The following is a 19,799-nucleotide window of genomic DNA, read 5'->3' as shown; positions in this document are numbered from 1 at the left end:
GGGACATGATCAATAAAATACCTCAGCTGCTTGGGCAACTGAAAGTTTTACTGTAACTTGATGGGGAATCCCATTTAAAAATGCAAATCATTCAGTTAGTAAAACATGTCAGGGGAAATTCAGATGCACAATAAGAGATGTTTGACATTCTAAATGTGGGGTGATAAGAGACAACATTTTTTGTTCCAAAGACTTTTGCACATGCTATTCCACACCAACACAGAGAAGCTTTTAAGCCAACTCCCACTGCACAATAGATCTTTGAAAACAGAACAGAAAAGTGTTGCACTTACTTTTCCTCAGATTACGCTTCATCTTTTTATTTGGATCTTTATCATCCCCAACACTATCTTCAAATGGTCTCTTAAGAGCAGATGAGCCTGTACCTAGGGTATAAATTTCCTTGTAATATGGATATGCTATTAGAAAAACAAAATTCCACAGCAGGAGTCTGATTAGTCCCATACTGTTCCTTGCATGTTTATAATGAAAAGAACTCAACCATCAGTCAAAGCTTTCTTATGGCTACACGTAAGCCAATATTAGCTTATTACTCACTGTACCGTGCCATGCAAGGTGTCTGTTTCCAATATCATGTGTGATATAAGTAGTGTTATTCTGCTGTGTTGCTTTTTACAGTTACTCTAAGGCAAAAACTCTAATAATACTGTTTTTACAAAAATATACATAGAAATTTATTTTTATTAGAAGTATATAGTTTTCTAGGAAAAATTATTGAGAAATTCGTATTATAGACACTAGTTATATGCTTTTTGACAAGTCTACACTCTCTCCTTCCCCAGCACAAGAATCATAAACACTGCTTCTACTATTCAGACCCCAAAGGGCTTTGTGCTTGAAGAAAATTAATCAGGTATATTCTAGCTGTACTGCTGCTCCTCTGCTGGTACTTCTAGAGAACAGAACTTCCAGATTTTCTCCCTAACACTGAAATATTAAAAAAAAAAAAAAACAAAAACCCAAACACATTTAACACAAAGAAAAGTCTTTACCTTGCATTCACAGCATGTAACTCAGGAATTTCACCCATTCTAAATTAATCCCTAGTTTACTGCCCAATTAGTGACTTTTGGAGCAAACAATACCTACCTTCTTTGTCAGTTACTGACCAGGAATATTTCTGAAATGATTTATTTGATGGGAGGGGATCCATTTCCAAAACTTTATAGATCTGACCAAAGGCTGATAATCTGAGGGCATGCTATAAGGTGACAGTAGAAACGTAAGTTACATCACAGCACTACTTTACCTCAGTTATCTAAGTTTCTAAATATCTTTGTAGACACAAAGACACTTCTATGAGAAGACAGCTTCTACAGCTATCTTCTATGATAGCTATAAGTAATGCTAATGTCTAAAAATTTTAAACTCAATTTCTGTAATACAAAGTGCAGGCCACATTGACAGGGAGCATACTCAAGGGCTCTGTGCCATAAGCACTTGAGGTGGGACACAAGCGGTGCGCAGCCATTTGACTGCTTTTGTGAGGATTAGATTTCATATACCTTTAACTCTTGCACTCATCAACTATCCTTTAATCCTTCCAGGGCAGTGCGCCAGAAAAACTGTCAGGACTGCCATTAAAATAAGCTATCCTGGCAGAGAATAAATTGTATTAACAAGCTAAAATCTTCACTGCTACAGTATCTAGCTCCTCAGATGTATGTTTTCTACCTGAGCACTGTGTGTAATGGCTTCTTTTTGCTGGACTGTCATATTAGACAAAGCATCTGTTGGCTCCCGTTCACAGGGGTCATGCAGACCAGGGCCTCCTAGGAGGAAAAGAGGCAAAGCAGATTATTGAGAGTAGTAAATGAGAAGCAATATGAAAATGGGGACTGATGGGACATTGTAACAGCTAATCTCAGTCTTCAGCTGAGCAGGAAGTGCGCCTTTTCTAGTAAAGGATTCAAACATCATACAAAGCAAGCTAACCCCGAGATTTTACTCCCTTGCAGCAATGGCCACAGAACTTACCAGGGTTAACAACACACATACGTAATAGCATGAACTAAAAGCAGTAAGTTTAAAAAAAACATATAATTTGGATAGATATGTAGATTTTAATGAATCTACAGAAAACAGATGGTCATTAAGTCTACTAGGGTTAATTTATAAACAAACCTAACATTCCCCACTAACTACTTCCGCTTTAGAAGTACTCAATCAAACAGTTACAATCATGCAGCTTCTTTTTTTCTTTTTATTTCCTCTTAATTTCAAACAACAAATTATTCATTTAGCTCCACTGCAGGTTAGGAGTTCAAGGGAGGCGTTTTTCATCTAATCACACAGCCACAGCAAAACATTAAGGCTGTCTGATCAACCTTTGATATTCCTGAAGTTAATCTGTCCCCTTACCAGGAAGCAGGATTCCAGATGCCAAACACTCCATTACTCGTCGCAGCGCTTCCCCAGCGCCCAAAGGTCTATTACAAGTACCTATAGATTTTTCACATATAAGCTCGAGTGGCTAGAAGACATTAAATTATGATTAGTATGGACACAAGGGTAACTGTAACTGCAGTTAAATATGGAGGGGTAGAGGGGAAGAATATTCACATCAGCTCGCTTCATTTTTAATCCACTACGGCTCTAACTGACAGAGACAGACATCCCAGAGGACAGTTCATGGCATGTGTATTTGCTCCCTGCCCTGAGTCATCTTTTGAGGAAACCAACTGCTCTCCATTAAGTGCCCAGGAAGTCTAAATGGAGGAGCCTTCTAAAGCCAAGTCACATGAATATTCTCCTCCTCTCAAGGTTTGTCAGTTCTATGTGAGAAAAAACACTGGCTCCACTGAGCTACAGTGTTCCTCGCTGGATACGCAGAGCATTTAGGCCTCCCCAAACCTGCCAACATGACATAGTAACCTCTGGTAGGAGCAGCACTCTCACGGTATTCTCAGAAATATTCTTGGGGATATTTCTGAAAAGTTAAATTTAGAAGCACCAAGTGAGACTCTATTGCAAATCCTTGAGGATGTGCAAGGCCCACAGCATTATGTCTCTTTCCATGGCATCTGTACACCCTAAGGACTGAACAAGTACTTGTGTTCTCTTTCCTTCCTACAAGTACTTCCCTACATGGGTCACAGTTAGTGAGGAGTAAAAGGAAGGGGGGTTTAAGGTGTTTCATACAATGCACTGTCTTCTCCAATCCAGACACTGCTACAGTTCTCAGGAGACCTGAGACCCGACCTTGTGGCCTTCAACTCTTTCTGTACTTACCCATCCTTTCAGTGGTGCCCACGTGGGGACTCTGTTGCACAAATCCCGCAGAATACGAAGGACAATTACACATGATTTTAGTCCATTTGCCCTGGCCTAAAACAAACAAAATGATTCCAATACACCTGCAAAAACCTGGCCTTCAATTTTGCTTTTCTTTTTAAATGCACAGAGTCCTGGGATAGATTTTTTTAATTATTATTATTACTACTTAATCAGCTTCATGCAAAATAAAAAGAGTTACATAAAAGTAAAATACTTCAATTTAGAGAGACATAAAAAAGAAAGCAAAATGTCAAGATTGCTTTTGTAGCCTCATGACAACTCTAGACCAGCTGGCTGTCTACCTGTCACGTTTGCCCTTGCACAGTACAGCACTGAATTCAGAATTCTAGACCTTTGCTCTATTAGGGGCTAGTCAGACATTAAAGAGGCATTAAAATTAAAACTGTCTCAAATTAAACCTCGTAAGGCTACAATAACAACAAGGTAAGAACAAATAGCCAACCTGAAACCATTTGGCGTGCCGCAGAGACGCCAAGGCCTCCAGGCATTTCTGCCTGTCCAATAAGTCCGGAGGATCTTTCATCGCAACATTATCTACTGGTAAAAATGGGATAAAAAGAGACAGATACAATTTGACCAAGGGGTTTCTGTCACAATACAAAAAGAGTGGCAGCATCTCAATGAGATAATAAGACTCCCAGAATTTAAGTGCACTGTGTTATTTAATTTAAACAAGCCATTAAAGGTAGTAAATGTGCACGTGTGCAACAGAAGCAAAGGCATTCACTCCTTGTAAAATAATAGTAATAATAAAGATGGCCACTGCTACAGACAATCTGGGATCTTATTAAAAATGTAGAACACATTTCAGGGCAGAAAATAGCTATATAGCACTTTCCTCTTTTTTGGTTCTTTTTTTTTGTTGTTGGGTTATATTGGGCACTTTTTTCCCCTCTTCTTTCCCTTTGTGACTTTCATGGCACAAAGGTGGCAGAGAATTTCAAAGAGACAAGCTTCTTTTGACAAAAGGAAGATATTCTTGTAAGGGTATAAAAAACCCCCCTGTAATCAGTAGAAAGTGAAGTTATGTCCATGCAACTGTTGAGAATTCCAAAGAAAAACACTGAATATATTTGAAATATTATTGCATGAACAGTACTAGCCAATATAATTCAATGAAAGAAATATACCAGAAATGCTAGTAAGATATTTTACAGTCAGATTAGTCTTTCATATAACAAGAACATATGAAAGAAGTGAGTAAATTTGGTAACTTCCAGATTATTAGTGTACTAGAGAGGTGGCCGCCTCTTGTAAAACTCTTCCCAACAGCAACTGAAATTAACAGAGGAAATTCAAAGTCGTCTTTGAGAGACAAGACACTGATATCTTCTGTCCAGGTTTACACACTTTTGGTTTTTTCCCCTTTCTCTTTTCTTTATCCAGCATGCAACAAACTGCTTTTAGCAGTCACATCCAGTTTTATATTGAGGGACATCACGTGTCAGTCCTTTCTTCCCTAGATTTATGGTTTTTTTTAATCTTAAGTATCTATCAGCATCCAGATTCTCTGGAAACTCTGAACAAATGACAGACCTTGCATATCTATGAAATCTGGTTAAAAATATTTTAGTTTTTAGCTAACATGAGAACATTTTAGAAGAACTAAATAAATCCATGGCTCAACTAAAACTTTGAATATGTTTAATTTCCCATGAGTACACTATTAGTCTTTATTTCAAAATAAATAATTTGGAAATACAGTCTTTTCATTATTCACAGCAGTCAGCTCTCCAGGTCTTCAAGACCGCTATGCAGATCTGAATGAAAAACAATATCCATTACAAATTAAAGACTATGCTAGATAAGCAAAATCCAGCAAGTACCATCAGTCTGTATGTAGTACAGTTTATTAGTAACACCTCAAAGTACATTATTGCAGGTTGCTTTGGATAGTACTGGTTACATGTGCAACTGCATCTTTAACGTTAAAGTTGCTTCACCTCCTATGCCATTCCAGGGGAAGGTTACTCTGGTAAAAGCACATTATGTTATGATGGATAAAAGAGCCCAAAGCTAAAAAAAAACCCCAAAACAACCAAAACAAAAAAAAACCCCACCCCAAAACAAGAAAAAATTAAACCACAGTGTAAAACTGAACAGAACCAGGTATCTTGTCGTGACAGTTCATAGTTGCGGTTTGCACCTGCTGGCTCTGCTGTCGGCAGAAGACTCAAGTGCTATAAGCTTATTTTCTAACCCCAATGAACTTCGCAGCAGATATTTGCATTGTTTCTTATTGCCCTCATCAACAGTATGACAATACTGGGATTAATCACACCTCTTGCCAGTTTTCCAAATAAAAGCTGCAAAGTCTCAAAGCATTGGATTTCTACAAGCACAAAAGGTCACTTTGAAACACAAGATTTGCTTCTAGATTTCCTTTGCAGTTTCATCATTTTCAGGAGTAACATTTTGTGGCACACAATTACTGAATGTACATCTCTAGTTCTGTAAGAAAACTTTATTGTGGACAATATAAACATCTGCTTAAAGCTCATGTACAAAACAACTACTGTCAATGAATGATCAGAATCTTATTTTAAAACGTTAGAAATGGCAAAGGTGACTGATTGCAAAATCATTGTTTGCAGTGAACCGAATCTTTAAACACCTAGAGACTTACTTAGTATTGTACAAGGCTCTGCTAAAGTTTGTTGCAGCCATTGACAAAGCAAATTCATTTTTCCTTTAAACTACAAAACATAAACAGAATGTGTGTCATCTGCCACTCAGGTGAATGAAAAACCTTGTAAGATTTAATTTGTTTCAACAAGTTAGAATCACGCTTTTTCCTACAGGAGTAAGGCTGTTGCCAAAGGTCTAAATTACAGGTATCTTGGAGGATTTTGCCCATTGGAATTTCAGTACTTAGGGTCCTGAGCACCTTTCGCAGATGTTGCAGTCAGCCAACTTTTGGGTGCAAGATTCTATTAAACAGAAAGATGAAGAGAACAGGCAGTGAAGAGGGCGAGCGGCTTGCAGCAGGCTCCCTTTCGATACCCTCAGGAGAATGGCATGTTTCTTCATGCTCTGCCAGTCAGGAAAGTGAGACCCAATCAAAATTTTCAAATGTGATTGCACAGCTTTACTTTTTTTCTCATGGTTTTAACAAGGGCAACGATAGAAGGAGTTTAATGAACAGTTAATAATAAAGCCCTGACATTAGCTCACACTATGCAGCCCAGAACCAATCCTTCAGTAATTCTCTCCCTGCTTGCTGCATGTGTTCTCTTCACACAGTAGCTGCCAACTTCATTCATTTGCAGCCAGCCATACGAGGAGCGTTGTCTTCTCCACAGAGGCAAGGTAAACCTGTCACTCGTTGCCCCTTCAAAGGCACTTGGCACCTTTGGAGCATCGCTGGCTGCGTCTGCCCGGCAAAGGCAGCAGCAGAGGCAGGACTGTTTATGCAGCAGCTGCGCAAGGAGCAAGGTTGATTTCAGCCCCACTTTGGTAAATGAACTTGTTCATTATTGCATAAGCTTGTTGTTACTGTACGCTCAGTAACAATGACTGATTTACAAGCTACAATGTTCTGGTCTGGGAAGCCTGGTTTATATTTGATGCTATGACTAAAAATTCAGTTTCTTAAGAAGTTTGAATTTTAAACAGATGCAAGATGCAGGAATTTTAGGTGCTTGACTTCTCAAGTCCACATGAGACAGCAGAGCTTTATGGATAGCCGTTTGTGAGAAACACTGAAATGCACACACACACTGGTCCACTATTTATTTTTGCTAACAAGCAGCAAAAACAAATAGGATGAACACCACATCTTAAACATGAACACTTTTCCAAAGAGGTGGGGACTGAAGAGAAATCCAGGCATGTTTTTCGAATACATTCTGACATCAGGGCATGAAGGCACACACAGCATTCCTACAGAACAAATGGGAGCACTGATAACGAGGTCCGTTACGCCTAACCTCGCCGGTTTGGTTAGAGGACAGATTAGTGCTAATCACACCGAACCTGAAACCTTGGTCAGTTTCGTGCCACGCCGCTCCCTGGGTGCCAGCGGGCGGGCAGCCAGCCACAGCGCCTGCAACCCCACCGCCTATCTTACAGTGAGATGAAAGGCAAGTTGAGAAGCATTTTGAGCTCCTTCATTCAAAAGGATGTAGGGAATAAACTCAAAACAGTTTTTAAAACTGCGTAGAAAGTATATTTACATTTGGTTGGCATTATTCAGGAGTATTGAAAAAATATGGCAGTACTTTCTTTGGAGAGGTGATCAAGGTATTTTCAGCAGACAGTTTTCTCTTGAGTCATCTTCCCTTGATATTAGACATGAAACCTTTTTGGTCTGAATCTAAGTGAAAGTGACCTAAATATGGTTGGAAATACAAAAAAAAAATGCCCCTCTTAAATTTACTTAGTGACATCTGCATAACTTTTCACATACCTTAGAAAAGGAATATGATAAATGATTCTGTTCACTTGTGTTGAATCAATGTCAAAGAACCTGGGCTTTAAAACAAGATCAATTACCTTGTTAACTGTCTTGTCAGCTGTACAGAAATGACAGCGTAACAGCACTCTTAAGGGAGGTAGTAAAACCATTTTAAGTTTAAAAGAAATTAGTACAGAGTCTTGAAGAATATTTTAAGATACTGAAAACAAAACAAAACGCCCACATTTTAAATGTAGGAAAGCATAAAAATCCAAATCCTCACTCAGTTTGTGATGAGTTCAGGAGTCCCCAGAGTTTACTGCCACAAAGGCATCGTTTTTTGCAAGAAAATACTTGGACAGAAACCTTTGTGCAAAACTGCATCCCCTTGTGAGAATCTTATTAATCCTTTACCATTAAAATTTGTTCCGCACTTTGTGCTCTTTCTCACAAATATGGATCAGCTGCAAGAACTACAGGGCTGATCTCAGCATCTTATGGGAAGCTGAAGAATAACTGAAGTAACATGCAATTTATTTTTAAATGGTCTTGCAAAAGAGCATGGTTACTAATTTGAGAATAAGCAGACATTGCAATTAGGGAATCTTTGCCATTCATCTGTTTTGTAAGATTTTTCTGCATCCAACTGCTGCTGAAGTGTAACATTTCATTTGAAAAGGGATCCTTCCTGCCATGGCCTCAAACAAAAACCAGGAGAAACTGACCAACATTTCTCATTGTGTCGGTATTTCATGTGGGAGAAGGGAGGAAGCAAAGGACTTGTGGCAAGTCTAGAAATGGGAAGAGAGCAACAGGGAGTTCCCTAGCCCACATGGGCCCAGCTGCCTCAGTTGTCATGACAGAGAGTGGCCAGTTGGTCAAAGGTCTGACATCATCCAGTGGCAAAGTTTCTAGGGACAGGTTTGGGAAGCGGAAGCAGAAATTACTGACAAGAGTCTAAAAATGAAACAAAGTGTGGCTACATTTGCTCTTCTCTAGTTCTCTGTGTTTGTTTCCAACCTGGTTGATACTACCAGTCAACATTCCTTGAACAAGGGGCATGGAACTACATTGGACATCAAGCAGTTAGGGAGAAGGAACAGAAAGAAACTAAGTTACCATTTGCTATATCTATTTTGCTCTAAGGACATGAGGTACAACATTCAATTCGGAAGCAAAAGTGCTGTGTTACAGCACTGCAACTTCAGTTGTATCCCAGTTAGGAAACTCTTAAAAGCTAGAAACATACACATACGTATCATCAATTAATAAAAATTGAGGGCCAGGATGACATACTTGCGAGCTTTGCAGGAGAGTGTTTTTATGTAAAAGGAGAAATAATTTTATGAGGTTTTCAAGATACTACCAACCAATCCCACTTGACTGACTTAATTCGAAAACAAGACTGTGCAGCGCTGGGGTGCTCAAGAATTAACTAGCAAGTCTGAAAAAAAGGAGAACTAAGATCTACTTGTACATCCAGGTTATCAATGTAGGCATATTGCTTGCAAATGAAAGCTATGCATATTTTACATGAAAATTAAGTGACTGTTGTCTTTTTAAGGCACAGATAAGGTAACCTATGGTGGCAATAGCCAATCTAGTTACTCCATGATGCACAATTAAAAACCTACTTCCCAATTAACCCTGTGCTGCACAGTCAGGGCATTTAGATAGAACAGTCTTAAAAACAAGTTAAAACGCTCTGTGTACCTCCTTCCTTCTTCTCTGCTTCATCTCGAATGAGAGGGGATGTAAGTATCACCTTCAAAGTTAGCTTGGGCTCCTTTGTGTTACGAATAATAATAGCTGCCTCATTTACATGCTCCTCCACGAGATACTTCTCTTCTGTAAGTTTCTGAAAGTCACCAAGAAAGATTTCAAGAATCTCCCAATCAACTGAAAAACTGCAAAATCTCTGTATGTGCATATGCCTCTTAACTAATGAGAAGCCTACCAGACATTGCAATAACAAGTAAGACCTTGCCTCCCTCATTAAAAACAAACAGAAAAACCCCAGTAACATGCTTACAAAAAAAATAAAGATCTTCAAGTTTAGTAAGAACACCGAGTAGTTCCACTAGGCTATCACTCTTTTTTAACTTTTTCATAGCTGCTAGCATGCCAAATACCGCCAGCAACCTTTGTTCTTAGTTAGTACACACTTCTCAGGTACTGCTACCTCTAAATGTAAAAGCTCTCATATGTGGCATGACCAACACAACCGTAACTGTCAGTGCAAACGGATGACAGATTCCAGGGCCAGAGTTGCACCAGCTCACCTAGTCCACGTACCTGCCATGAAGTAGAACCAAACGTACCTCGGCCATCTCCTACCAACCCTAAGATATCTTCAGATGCCCTAGCAACAGAGATTTTGCCACCTCTCCAAATAGTCTATTCTGATCCTTAGCTGCAGATATAATTTAGATGACCTATTTTGCAACAGAAAACGCTCCTTGCTGCAGTTCCAATTACTTCTCACCCTACCTTTGGCAGTCATGTGAAACACTGAATCACTGTCCCTTTATAAATAACCATTAATGTCTTTTAAAACCTACACCTGCATTATGTCTTGACTTTTTCCTAACCAGGTAAGTTTTAATTATGTGGGTTTCTTAGGTGCTCATTCTCACTTGTCTGATTTTCTCCAATTTGTCCACCCATCCCTCTCACTCCCTTTCCACACAGTGCTTGAAACTGGATGCAAGACAACACTGTCACCCACTTCACTCATTAATACCAGTGCCAGGAGAGATCCCTAACAATGCCTGGAAAACATGACCTCCCTCTCTTGACAGCACACCAATAAACTGAGTGGGCTTTAAACTGTTTTCAAGAAACTTTTAAGTTCTTGCTTAGATTTCTTTTGTAGATAATACTCCAACCACCTTATAATTTGTTCCATTGTGGATTGTATCAGAGTTATCTCAAGTGATCTGTGTCTGCAGGTCTTTCAGTAGTCCTTTGGGACCTCCCTCAACCTCCAGAAGTGCAAAGATAACCACAGGTGGGTCAGAGTCCTAAAGCTGCCCCTTCTGTTTGTGAGTTTGCTGCAGCAAGACCACACAGTTAGAGCGTATCTAACATATACTCTAACTTCTTTCCTCGTTGCAATCTGTACTCCTTCAGCTCCTTTATTGTTGGGATGAAAATCTGTAAGCATCTGCTCACTACGAGCCGAGCCGACAAAGCAGCAAAGCAGAACTGTTAACATCCCTGTACCTCATTTGCTCTTTTTGTCCACCAGTGGGCTGGCACCTACCTTCCTCCTCCTGCATCGGATGCATCTGCAGAACCCCTCATTGTCTTTCATGCCCACAGTGGTTGTAGCTTGTTTCATGAGTCAGAATACTCATCTTTTCTGTAATCCCTTTCCTCACAATTCTTCCCCATAGGATCTTAACTACTTGTCCCTTGAATTTACTGCAGTCTTCACATCTTTTCATTACATCTGTTCTGCTGTTGTCACTTTCCTGAAGCATACGCTAACTTTTCTTATCACTTTCAACCCTTCTCATCTCATGCCTCGCTACAAACAAAAAAAAAAAAATGTACTCTTTACTACTTGACACATCCCTATCATTTTCAAACAAGTAAAATTTACTCTCTACTACTCAATAGATACTTGGCATTTTCAGCTATGGATAGGGCCACATCTGCAGGCACAACATTATCTCATTAAAACAAGCCCTTTATGTGAACAGTGAAAACAAACAGCTGTCAAGAATGGTAAAACACATACTGTCTATGTGGAAGTCAACAAAGCCAGAAAAGCGGATCGGGAGAAAAGCAGATCAAGTTTGGACATGGTTTGGAGAGAGACACTTGCAGTGAAATACTTTAGGGCAGTTTCTCGGCAACAGCATATGTCAGTCTGGAAGCTGGACTGATTATTCAAACTGACTCTGTGAAAAAGGTATTATCCCTAGCTGCTTTAAAGAGACCGATGTCAGCTGTAAGTGCTGCCTACTAGATGCCAACATCAGAATTAAATAGCCATAAATAAAAAGAATTATGAGCTCATGACTAACATGAGCTAAAATGAGTGACCACCTAAAGTGGCTTGCTCTCACTCAGGAGTACAGAGGTGTTTACCTTGGAACAGCCCAAGTGAAGCAAAGCAGCTGCAGTGTAGAACTTAAGGTTCGGGCAGGGGACAACAATACAGACTGATTCACATGCCTGATGGGGAAGACTTCTGGGGCTGCAGTGTAGCTCACGTTAGTGGTCAGACCAGAGAGCAAAAATCAGCTGGGTTAGTTACCAAACAGAACGGTTAACTGCCATCATGGGAAACCCACATCACAAATGGGGCGTGGGCAACAACAGGAATAAGATGTTAGATTTTGTGAATAACTACTTTATGTCACTACATAAAATGTGTCGCACACCTTAGATATCATCCTAGATTCAAACTCTATTTCTTTAATCCGTGCCACTTGTCTTTTTTCCTGGAACAAGTTCCAGCCTTTACCCAAGTACACCCTGCAGTGCTACTGGCCATTGTTAGAGGACTACCCTACATTAACTCACCTGAATTTGAGCTGGGAGATTGTCTTTAACTATACATAACAAGGTCTTTGTGGGTTTTTCTTTGCACATGAGAACCAGCTCCAGATCCATATCATCTTTTATCAGCAAGCCCTTTGCAACCAAGCCAATTCTCATAACACCACACAATGTCCGACCACCTTGATCCCTGAAAATGAAACAGTTTGGAGTAATTAAAATGGTATTTTCACACATTCAAAATAATTGTATTATCCTATCACAGTGAGGAGATAAACAGATGGGACTGATGACGGTGCTGAAATGGTGTAATACTGATCAGAAAATGAAAGGCATAGACTCCTTTTATGCAAGTAGCTCCTGTGAAAAAATAAATGTAGCCTAGCTCAAGTCACCAAGTGCACCCAAGTTCACTATCTGCAGATCCACCAAAAAGAGTAAAATAATTAATCTAGAGGAGCTCTCTGACAGAAACCGTTTTCAAAAGTGATCTGAGTTGTCTTTTAGTGACACTCCAACTTTAAACATGGCCATGCACTTTTTCAATGTTTCTTTTAGTTGATCCATACATTCAAACCTTTATCTTTAAAATTATACAACCGAATTCTGAAGTTTTAGCTCATACTACAAACTGACATTTCAGGAAAGCTTCTAATTTCCAAAAGCCTTTCAGGCACAATTTCTTCAACAAATCTTACCACTAAAACCTATAGAAATAGAGGTCGGACTACGAGTTTCCAGCTACGGTTCCACAGAGCACTTATGAGCCACAGTAAGCAACCTTGGAAGCAACATAAGAACACTTTGGTTTTGTACAAACCAAAGTACAGACAACAAGACCAACAAAAACCAGCTTAGTAGGCTAGAATTGCTTAAAAACATCAAGAAAAATGCAAGAAATGCATCTTTGACAGTTCAACACCAGCTGTTGCCACATGATGCATCCCACGCCCTGTGGCACATCGCCACTGCAAAACCCACAGAAAGCATAACCACCTCAGCCAGGAACAGAGCATTCCTGTTCACATCATTCCTGCCATCCAGAGAGATAGGCTGGATATAAAACAAAAAAAACCCAAACCCAATAAACAACAAACCCAAACCAGTCATGCTGTGATCAAGGGTTAACACACAGATCCCAAGCTTCACTCAGAAGTATCTTCATCTAATAATTGTACTGTCTTTGTCTTAATGTGCTTTAAATGGCAGAGGAGGAACAGGTGCTTAAGCAGTAGACAGATGAAAAGAAGGAATGACACAGGAAATGAAGTGGCAATCCCAAACCAGCTACCATCCTTGATATAGCCAGAAGCAAACAAACAAAAACTGTTAGAAAGTAAACATCATCTCAGCTTCCACCCTGGAACTATGCTACTTCAACCGTATCTGGATGCAAACATGAGAAAACACAGAACTCCTTGACATATGGTTTGTAATTAGCATTAAGACACTGTCAGTTACATATTTTTGGACAATACAAGCTAAAAGGGCTTTACAAAGTGAATACTAAAATAATTTATCCCAAACAAATGCACAGACACAGAAATTATTTTATATGTATAAATAGTACAATGACATTTATAAAATCTGTACTCCAAACAGAACACAAGCATGAAAAATCCCACACACATGTGTGAAAGCAAGGCTGTCCAATGGTCTCAAAAGCATTTACTGCAAGCTTGGATTTTAATTTTGGTTTTGTTTTTTTTTGTTTTTTGGGGCATTTTTTTATTTGTTTGGTTTTTAGAATCCATTCCGTGCTCATTTTACCAACATCAGAAGACACCTAAAACCATCATCAGTAATGCTAGGAAGGCAGCACCACCACACACAGCACCTGCATATCAAGAAAGACTGACTGTTCTTCAGCAAAACACTGACCTTAAATACCTTCCTCAAGAAGATGACGAAACTTAATTGTCCATCTGTAAAGAAGCAGCCTACCAATCCACTACAATTATTCTCTTGTGTCAATACAATCACACTGTCTTACACCAATTTATACGTTAATTTATGTAAAAATATTCATGATTTTAAGTGTTTTGCTATTTCTATTTGAATACGTTTCACACCAAAGAAAAGTGACATTATCACAGCTCAGCCTTACACAAAAATGCCAGTGATCAGACTTGTTAAATATTTATTAGGGAACAGAAAACCACAGGCATCAAATGAGGGACCATTTGTATATTTACTTTTCCAAGGCTATCAGGCAACAGCCTTCATGCTGCTGAACATTTCCTATGTGGATCAGTATATTCCGAGTAGGTGGTGCTGCATTTAAACTTCACGCAGAGCAAGCAGTTTATTTCAATAGCTCCCATGCCCACAACCTTATCCTAGAGATAACCAAAGACAACCTTAAACGTTAAGAAAGAAACCTGGGGAAAACCACTACTAACACATGAAGAATTTTCTGCAGAATCCATAACACTGCCAAGAAACCAGATCGAGTCATGAATGCTTTCTGCCCCTCCCAGCCATACAAACTTCCCCAGTTAGTACAGCGCATCTCTTGTGTCTAAACTGAAGTACATCCAGATAGTGAGGCACAGCAGGGCTTTGCACCTTCTTTCCTAAATGCTACTCTAAAGATTTATGAAGACTTGGAAATAACCAAGAACGACGTTACTACAATAAAACAGGAAACAGTATTTAACTTGTGAATTTTCAGACAGACATCCTTATGCATTTAGGAATAACTGATAAATACAACAGTAATCACCATCTCTTTCATATTAAGCCAGTAAACTATTTTTTCAGTTTAAAAACCTAATGCAGTCTTCCTGATTCAGAGTTAGGTATTTTTCCATGACTTGCACTGAACTGTATCTTACTCCAGAAGTATAAAATATACAGGGTCTGTATTTCCATCTACTACTGCTAGAGCAGGCTACACTTCCACCATCCCAAAATGTAAACAACTTCACTTATTTACCACAACACCAAAAATCAAGAGAGGTCTCACAATAAACCTTCCACTGCCATAAAAGGTGCCAGAAAATGTAACAAATATATGAAAAAGAATAAACCTCCTTTATCAGTTTTAAGATCAGACTGTACTAGGCAAAGCCCATGTAGCAGCGGACTAATATTCCATGCAGCATCAGAAAGGAAGTGGGAAGAGTTCTCTGACTGCATCTCTAGTGCAGGTTATGCTGCAGATGTAACCAGACTGTCCCAAGAAGTTCAGTGGAGAAGTATTGGATCACAGGAAGTGCAGAGAACTGGAAATCTGTTTTTCAAGTCATGGATTAGGAAGTGAAGCACCAGGAGACCAGCAGCCAATTCATCATAACCTGGACAGACACTTACCTGAGCTGGCGAGCATGTCAACCAGATTACCCAGAAAGCACTGAAGAGCCAGAAGTGTCCAAGTTAAAAAGTTTTACACAGAGAAAATGAAGGAAAAAAACCTCCAAACCCCCAAACTCACCAAAACCCCCCACTAATTGTTACTGCTTCTTCCTTGGCTACCAGCGTTCTGCTAGAACAAAACTTGGCACTATGTCAGGAAGCAGACGGGGACAGAGAGCAAACAGATGTTTCACTGTAGAGAACTACATAATTGTACTGGGTTTGGCTGGGATTGAGTTCAATTTCTTCCCAGTAGTGTGCATGGGCTAACGTTTTGGATTTGTGCTGGTAACACAGGGACGGTTGACCCATGACAGTAATGGAAGGCAATGGATCCTTAGAAAAGTTAGTTTGCTGAATAAACAAAGTTTATAAAAATCTTTTTTTGTGCATTAAGCTGAAGGAGCCCCTAAAATACATGGCTGTGGATTTGCATTGGTGTGTTACAGGGACGTGTATTCGCTTATAACTACTGAAAGGTTTGTCTGCCAAATGCAACTTCACAACATTACAGTAAAATAAATAATGAAATAGAGACCAACTGCTGCCCACACTGGGCTTATTACTATTCCTTGCCCTCAACCCTATGTGCTCCCACCTCAAAAAGTCCAAATATATCCACTTCCTTCTGTGAACATTCATATGCAACAGAACCAAGTAACACTAAGACTCTTATTTAGAGGGAAAGGAACCCAATTCAGAGCAGTACAGTAACACATTATGAGGCTCAGCTCACTCACTTGGCATTGCTTTCTGCAGCTTCCTCCTTTGCTTCCACATCACCCTCACATTTTGTAGACTTGTTCTTTTCATCCATCCAGTCAGAGACATGTTTAAGGGCACATTCTACTGTTGATACCATGTTCTGGACAGCTTCAAGTTCCTCTGGAGATGGATAAATGGTTGAATGTTTCACCATTACATGGCGGTCATCATTAGCAAAAGATCGGATAGATCTCTGTTATGAAGTGGGAAACAGGGGGGGAAAAAAGAACAAAGTTATTGGATTATCGATAGAAGGACATTGCCTGAACGGGAATCCTCCCTGACAGATGTAGGAAAGTGGTTTATGACGACCACTGCTTATAAATCACACAGGAGTGATTTCTTATCTTTATTTAAATATAAATTTTAAAAAGAAAAAAAAACCCAAGCAAACACCAGTGCAAAAATCAGCATTAAGCTGGCAAAACATATAAGGCCTTGGGTGGGTTATACGGCACCTAATATTTGATGCCTTAATTTAACTCTTCTGGAATCCTTTTATTGGCTACTAAGAGGAACATGCACATGTGGAGCACAGTTCATGTTTATGTCTACCAGGCACATCTGAAGCAGTTTATGTCTACTTTGGGATGAGATAAATTGTGCTTCAGAGGTACATTTCCTCACCCACCCACATGTGACTACAGAAATCTAGACTGTTACATCAGACTAGCTGTTACAGATATCCAAAAATTAAGCAAGATGGATTTCATCTTTTGTTTGGTACATGCCTCATAAGTGGAAGTGTGCACGGGTCACAAATCAGAAAAAGGGAGAACTCCATGCACCCATCTACAGTTGTGGTAGATACAAAATACGGTCAAGACCTGTAGCATGCATTTGTCTGCAACGGCTAGAAGTGGAGTTTCTATGTCTTGTCCTTTCATGACTTTCCCCTCCCCACCTTTTTCTCATTTTCATTATCTCACTTCTCCCTGCCCTCCCCTGCCATGCTTCTCTTTGAGGAGAGGACATGGTCTGGCTGGCTAAGCATAAGGTTGGAGTGCTAAAACAGGGGACCAAAAAACCCTCTGAGTTTCATTCCCAGTTTCATTAAGTGTCAGAGACAGACCTCCCTCATCCTTTGACTAGCTTGTTTATTTAGATTAAGCTTTCAAAGTCAGTGAGAAATCAGTCAGACCTTGATCTTGCTTGAAGGACCTACAAGCTGTGAGCATTAGTACGAAGGAAAGAGGGGCTTCCCTACCCTGGAATACTTGCAAGAATTAAGGAGTTCCTGAATTTTAGCGATGTTTGTTGGCTTGTGTCAACCTTCAGCAGCTGGATAGCTCAAAGCAAAGAGAAAAGCCAGGGTTCCTTATTCCAAAAGGTAACCTCATTTCAAGGCAGGGAAATTTAAAACCTAAGTGTTGCAGGGTGAGAGCAGACTGGGTAAAGCACGCGGAAAGGAGGGCAGACAAGGAGACAGAAAAGGTTCCTGTTTTGTAAGAGGCACCAATACTCTCCGAACGCAGCTTTGCACGTTCTGGAAGTGCTGAGCGCAGCCACCTCTCCTCCACTTGCACTAGAGACATTGGCACACACCTCAGCAGGCGGCCATCAGACGGCCACCCTGCTAGGGTTCCATGGCGGCTGCAGATGAAGTCATCGGCAACACACACTGCTGCAAGGGGCTTAGCAAACTGCTCAGGGATTTACAAAGGCATGAATGAAGATGAGGACGGAGACAAACTAATAAGAAAAGACTAAGTAATTTCTTTAAAAAAAAATAAGTTTAAAGAATAGGAAGTTATTAGAGTGCTAATTAAAAGAGTCAGCAGTGAAACTGAGTCCCTAGTGATATTGTTGAGGAAGGTAAACTTAAGCGGTTGGGTAACCTGTGCTAGGAAGCTTATGGTTTCTGCCACACGCTATTCCAGATGAGACTTTTTTGATCTAAACAGTGCCCCAGACCTGCTGCGATCACAGCACAGACCTCTGGTAAGAGCAGCTCTATATCTTGTTCTCTATAGACACAAACATCAATCATTGCTGAAAGCCTCCCAGAACTTGGAATCATCAACCAAAAACCTCTGTTCCTCCTACACATTAAATAATTTAATTAGGTTTCATTTTCTCCCTGCTTCATGGGTTTGTAACAGTACGCACTCCTAACAGCCACAGAGCCTTTGAAGATGCTCAAAGGCCTCTGGGTTGAATCCTTGTTAAGGAACTGGTCATGATTTCCCAGCTTATTGTGTTCACTAGGTCCCTTCCACTGAAGATCATTGTGACACCATCCCTTTCCTAACTTCTGGGCTCCTACCCAGATGGACAATTTGGGTAGTAAAAGAAACTCATCAGCCGGGGTCTGGTATCATCCCCAGCACTTTCACAGGTTGCAAAATGCTTCCCGGAGGTCCCTCTTGTGGCTTCTCTGCCACATGGATATAGAGAGAAGCTGCAGTTCAGCAGTGAAAACTGATAAGCTGGATTTATTAACTCACCCCCACCATCTCTTATCTCATGAAATATCAATTAGGAAAAACAGTAAAACAGGAACAAATTACGAACTCCTATATCAGAAGACAACTGTTTTCTAATGAAGACGGACTAATAAGATCAATTCTTCATTACAATTTAGGTAAAAAATAGCAGCAAAAAATGGGACACTTTAAAATAAAATATATTGACAACTCTGCTTTGTCAAGTGTTCTTCCTCCCTCTGTGCTCTGTAAGAAGTGTCTCACCTTAGGTCTTTTTTTTAGAGATATATATATAAACACACAGCCTCATAGCAGCAATCAGCTACACAAATGTTAGAGAACTGTATTTAAAATTTATTGCATTTATTCTCATTTCCATTATCTCAGTAATAACTTTAGAGGACTTAAAAAAAAAATGCTTAAACTGCTCTCCACAAGTATTTTTCAGGAACTGGGAAGGTTTATTGGCTTTTAGTGAACACCTTTTCAGAATCTTACCATCACAATACTTCATACCTGCACATCATTACAAATTCAACATCTCAGGCACTCCCAATTCACAACCAGTACCAGGCAGATCAGAAACAACTCCTCATTTAAACCATATACAGCAACATCATCCACGCTATTAACAATGCAGGCACAGAACCACATTCAATCACACGCACACAAATACGAATAATCAACACTTGGTTTTGTGAGAAAGAGGTGGAAGGGGAATATCAGCATTTCGTTATGCAATCTGCAAGTTCAAGGTCACTCATGCTGTTTGCTACAGCTTGCTAATGCCAGTTTTATTAGAAAACCTTATGAGCATCCCCTTCGTTCATATTTAATAATTCATGTAATGCAGGCTCACAAGACAACTCTCTGGTTTTAAGAGGCTGACAATATATCAGACCTCATTTGCTTTGCTCCAAGCATGCAGCACCATCTCTGATTTAGTGCAAGGTCAGAAAATCCCCCCTTTTATCAGGCCCCATGCAAGGCTGTCAGCAGAGAATATTTTTAATGCAACCCTATGA

The 19,799-nt window shown here is 39.8% G+C and overlaps 1 protein-coding gene across 19 annotated transcripts in view; it reads right to left on the bottom strand.

Moving 5' to 3' along the window:
* Positions 1-19,799, bottom strand: part of STRBP (spermatid perinuclear RNA binding protein) — a 72,960-nt gene that overhangs the window by 28,074 nt on the left and 25,087 nt on the right. For 8 of the 19 annotated variants that reach the window (XR_013930496.1, XR_013930497.1, XM_080402481.1 and 5 more), the window contains exons 3-11: positions 16,324-16,541; positions 12,251-12,416; positions 9,428-9,572; positions 3,761-3,855; positions 3,253-3,348; positions 2,383-2,494; positions 1,696-1,793; positions 1,111-1,222; positions 294-419 (exon numbers count right to left, since the gene is read on the bottom strand). Coding sequence is in view for 17 of the 19 variants with exons in the window: in XM_080402481.1 (XP_080258607.1) it covers positions 294-419; positions 1,111-1,222; positions 1,696-1,793; positions 2,383-2,494; positions 3,253-3,348; positions 3,761-3,855; positions 9,428-9,572; positions 12,251-12,416; positions 16,324-16,541 (1,168 nt within the window). In the remaining 2 variants the exon portion in view is untranslated. The remainder of the gene's footprint in view (positions 1-293; positions 420-1,110; positions 1,223-1,695; positions 1,794-2,382; positions 2,495-3,252; positions 3,349-3,760; positions 3,856-9,427; positions 9,573-12,250; positions 12,417-16,323; positions 16,542-19,799) is intronic. The other 11 variants (XM_080402489.1, XM_080402477.1, XM_080402479.1 and 8 more) reach the window with 3 other exon arrangements.

Source organism: Falco punctatus (assembly GCF_963210335.1).
Source record: "Falco punctatus genome assembly, chromosome: 9".
NCBI lineage: Eukaryota > Metazoa > Chordata > Aves > Falconiformes > Falconidae > Falco > Falco punctatus.
This window is presented reverse-complemented; position numbering and strand designations above follow the sequence as displayed.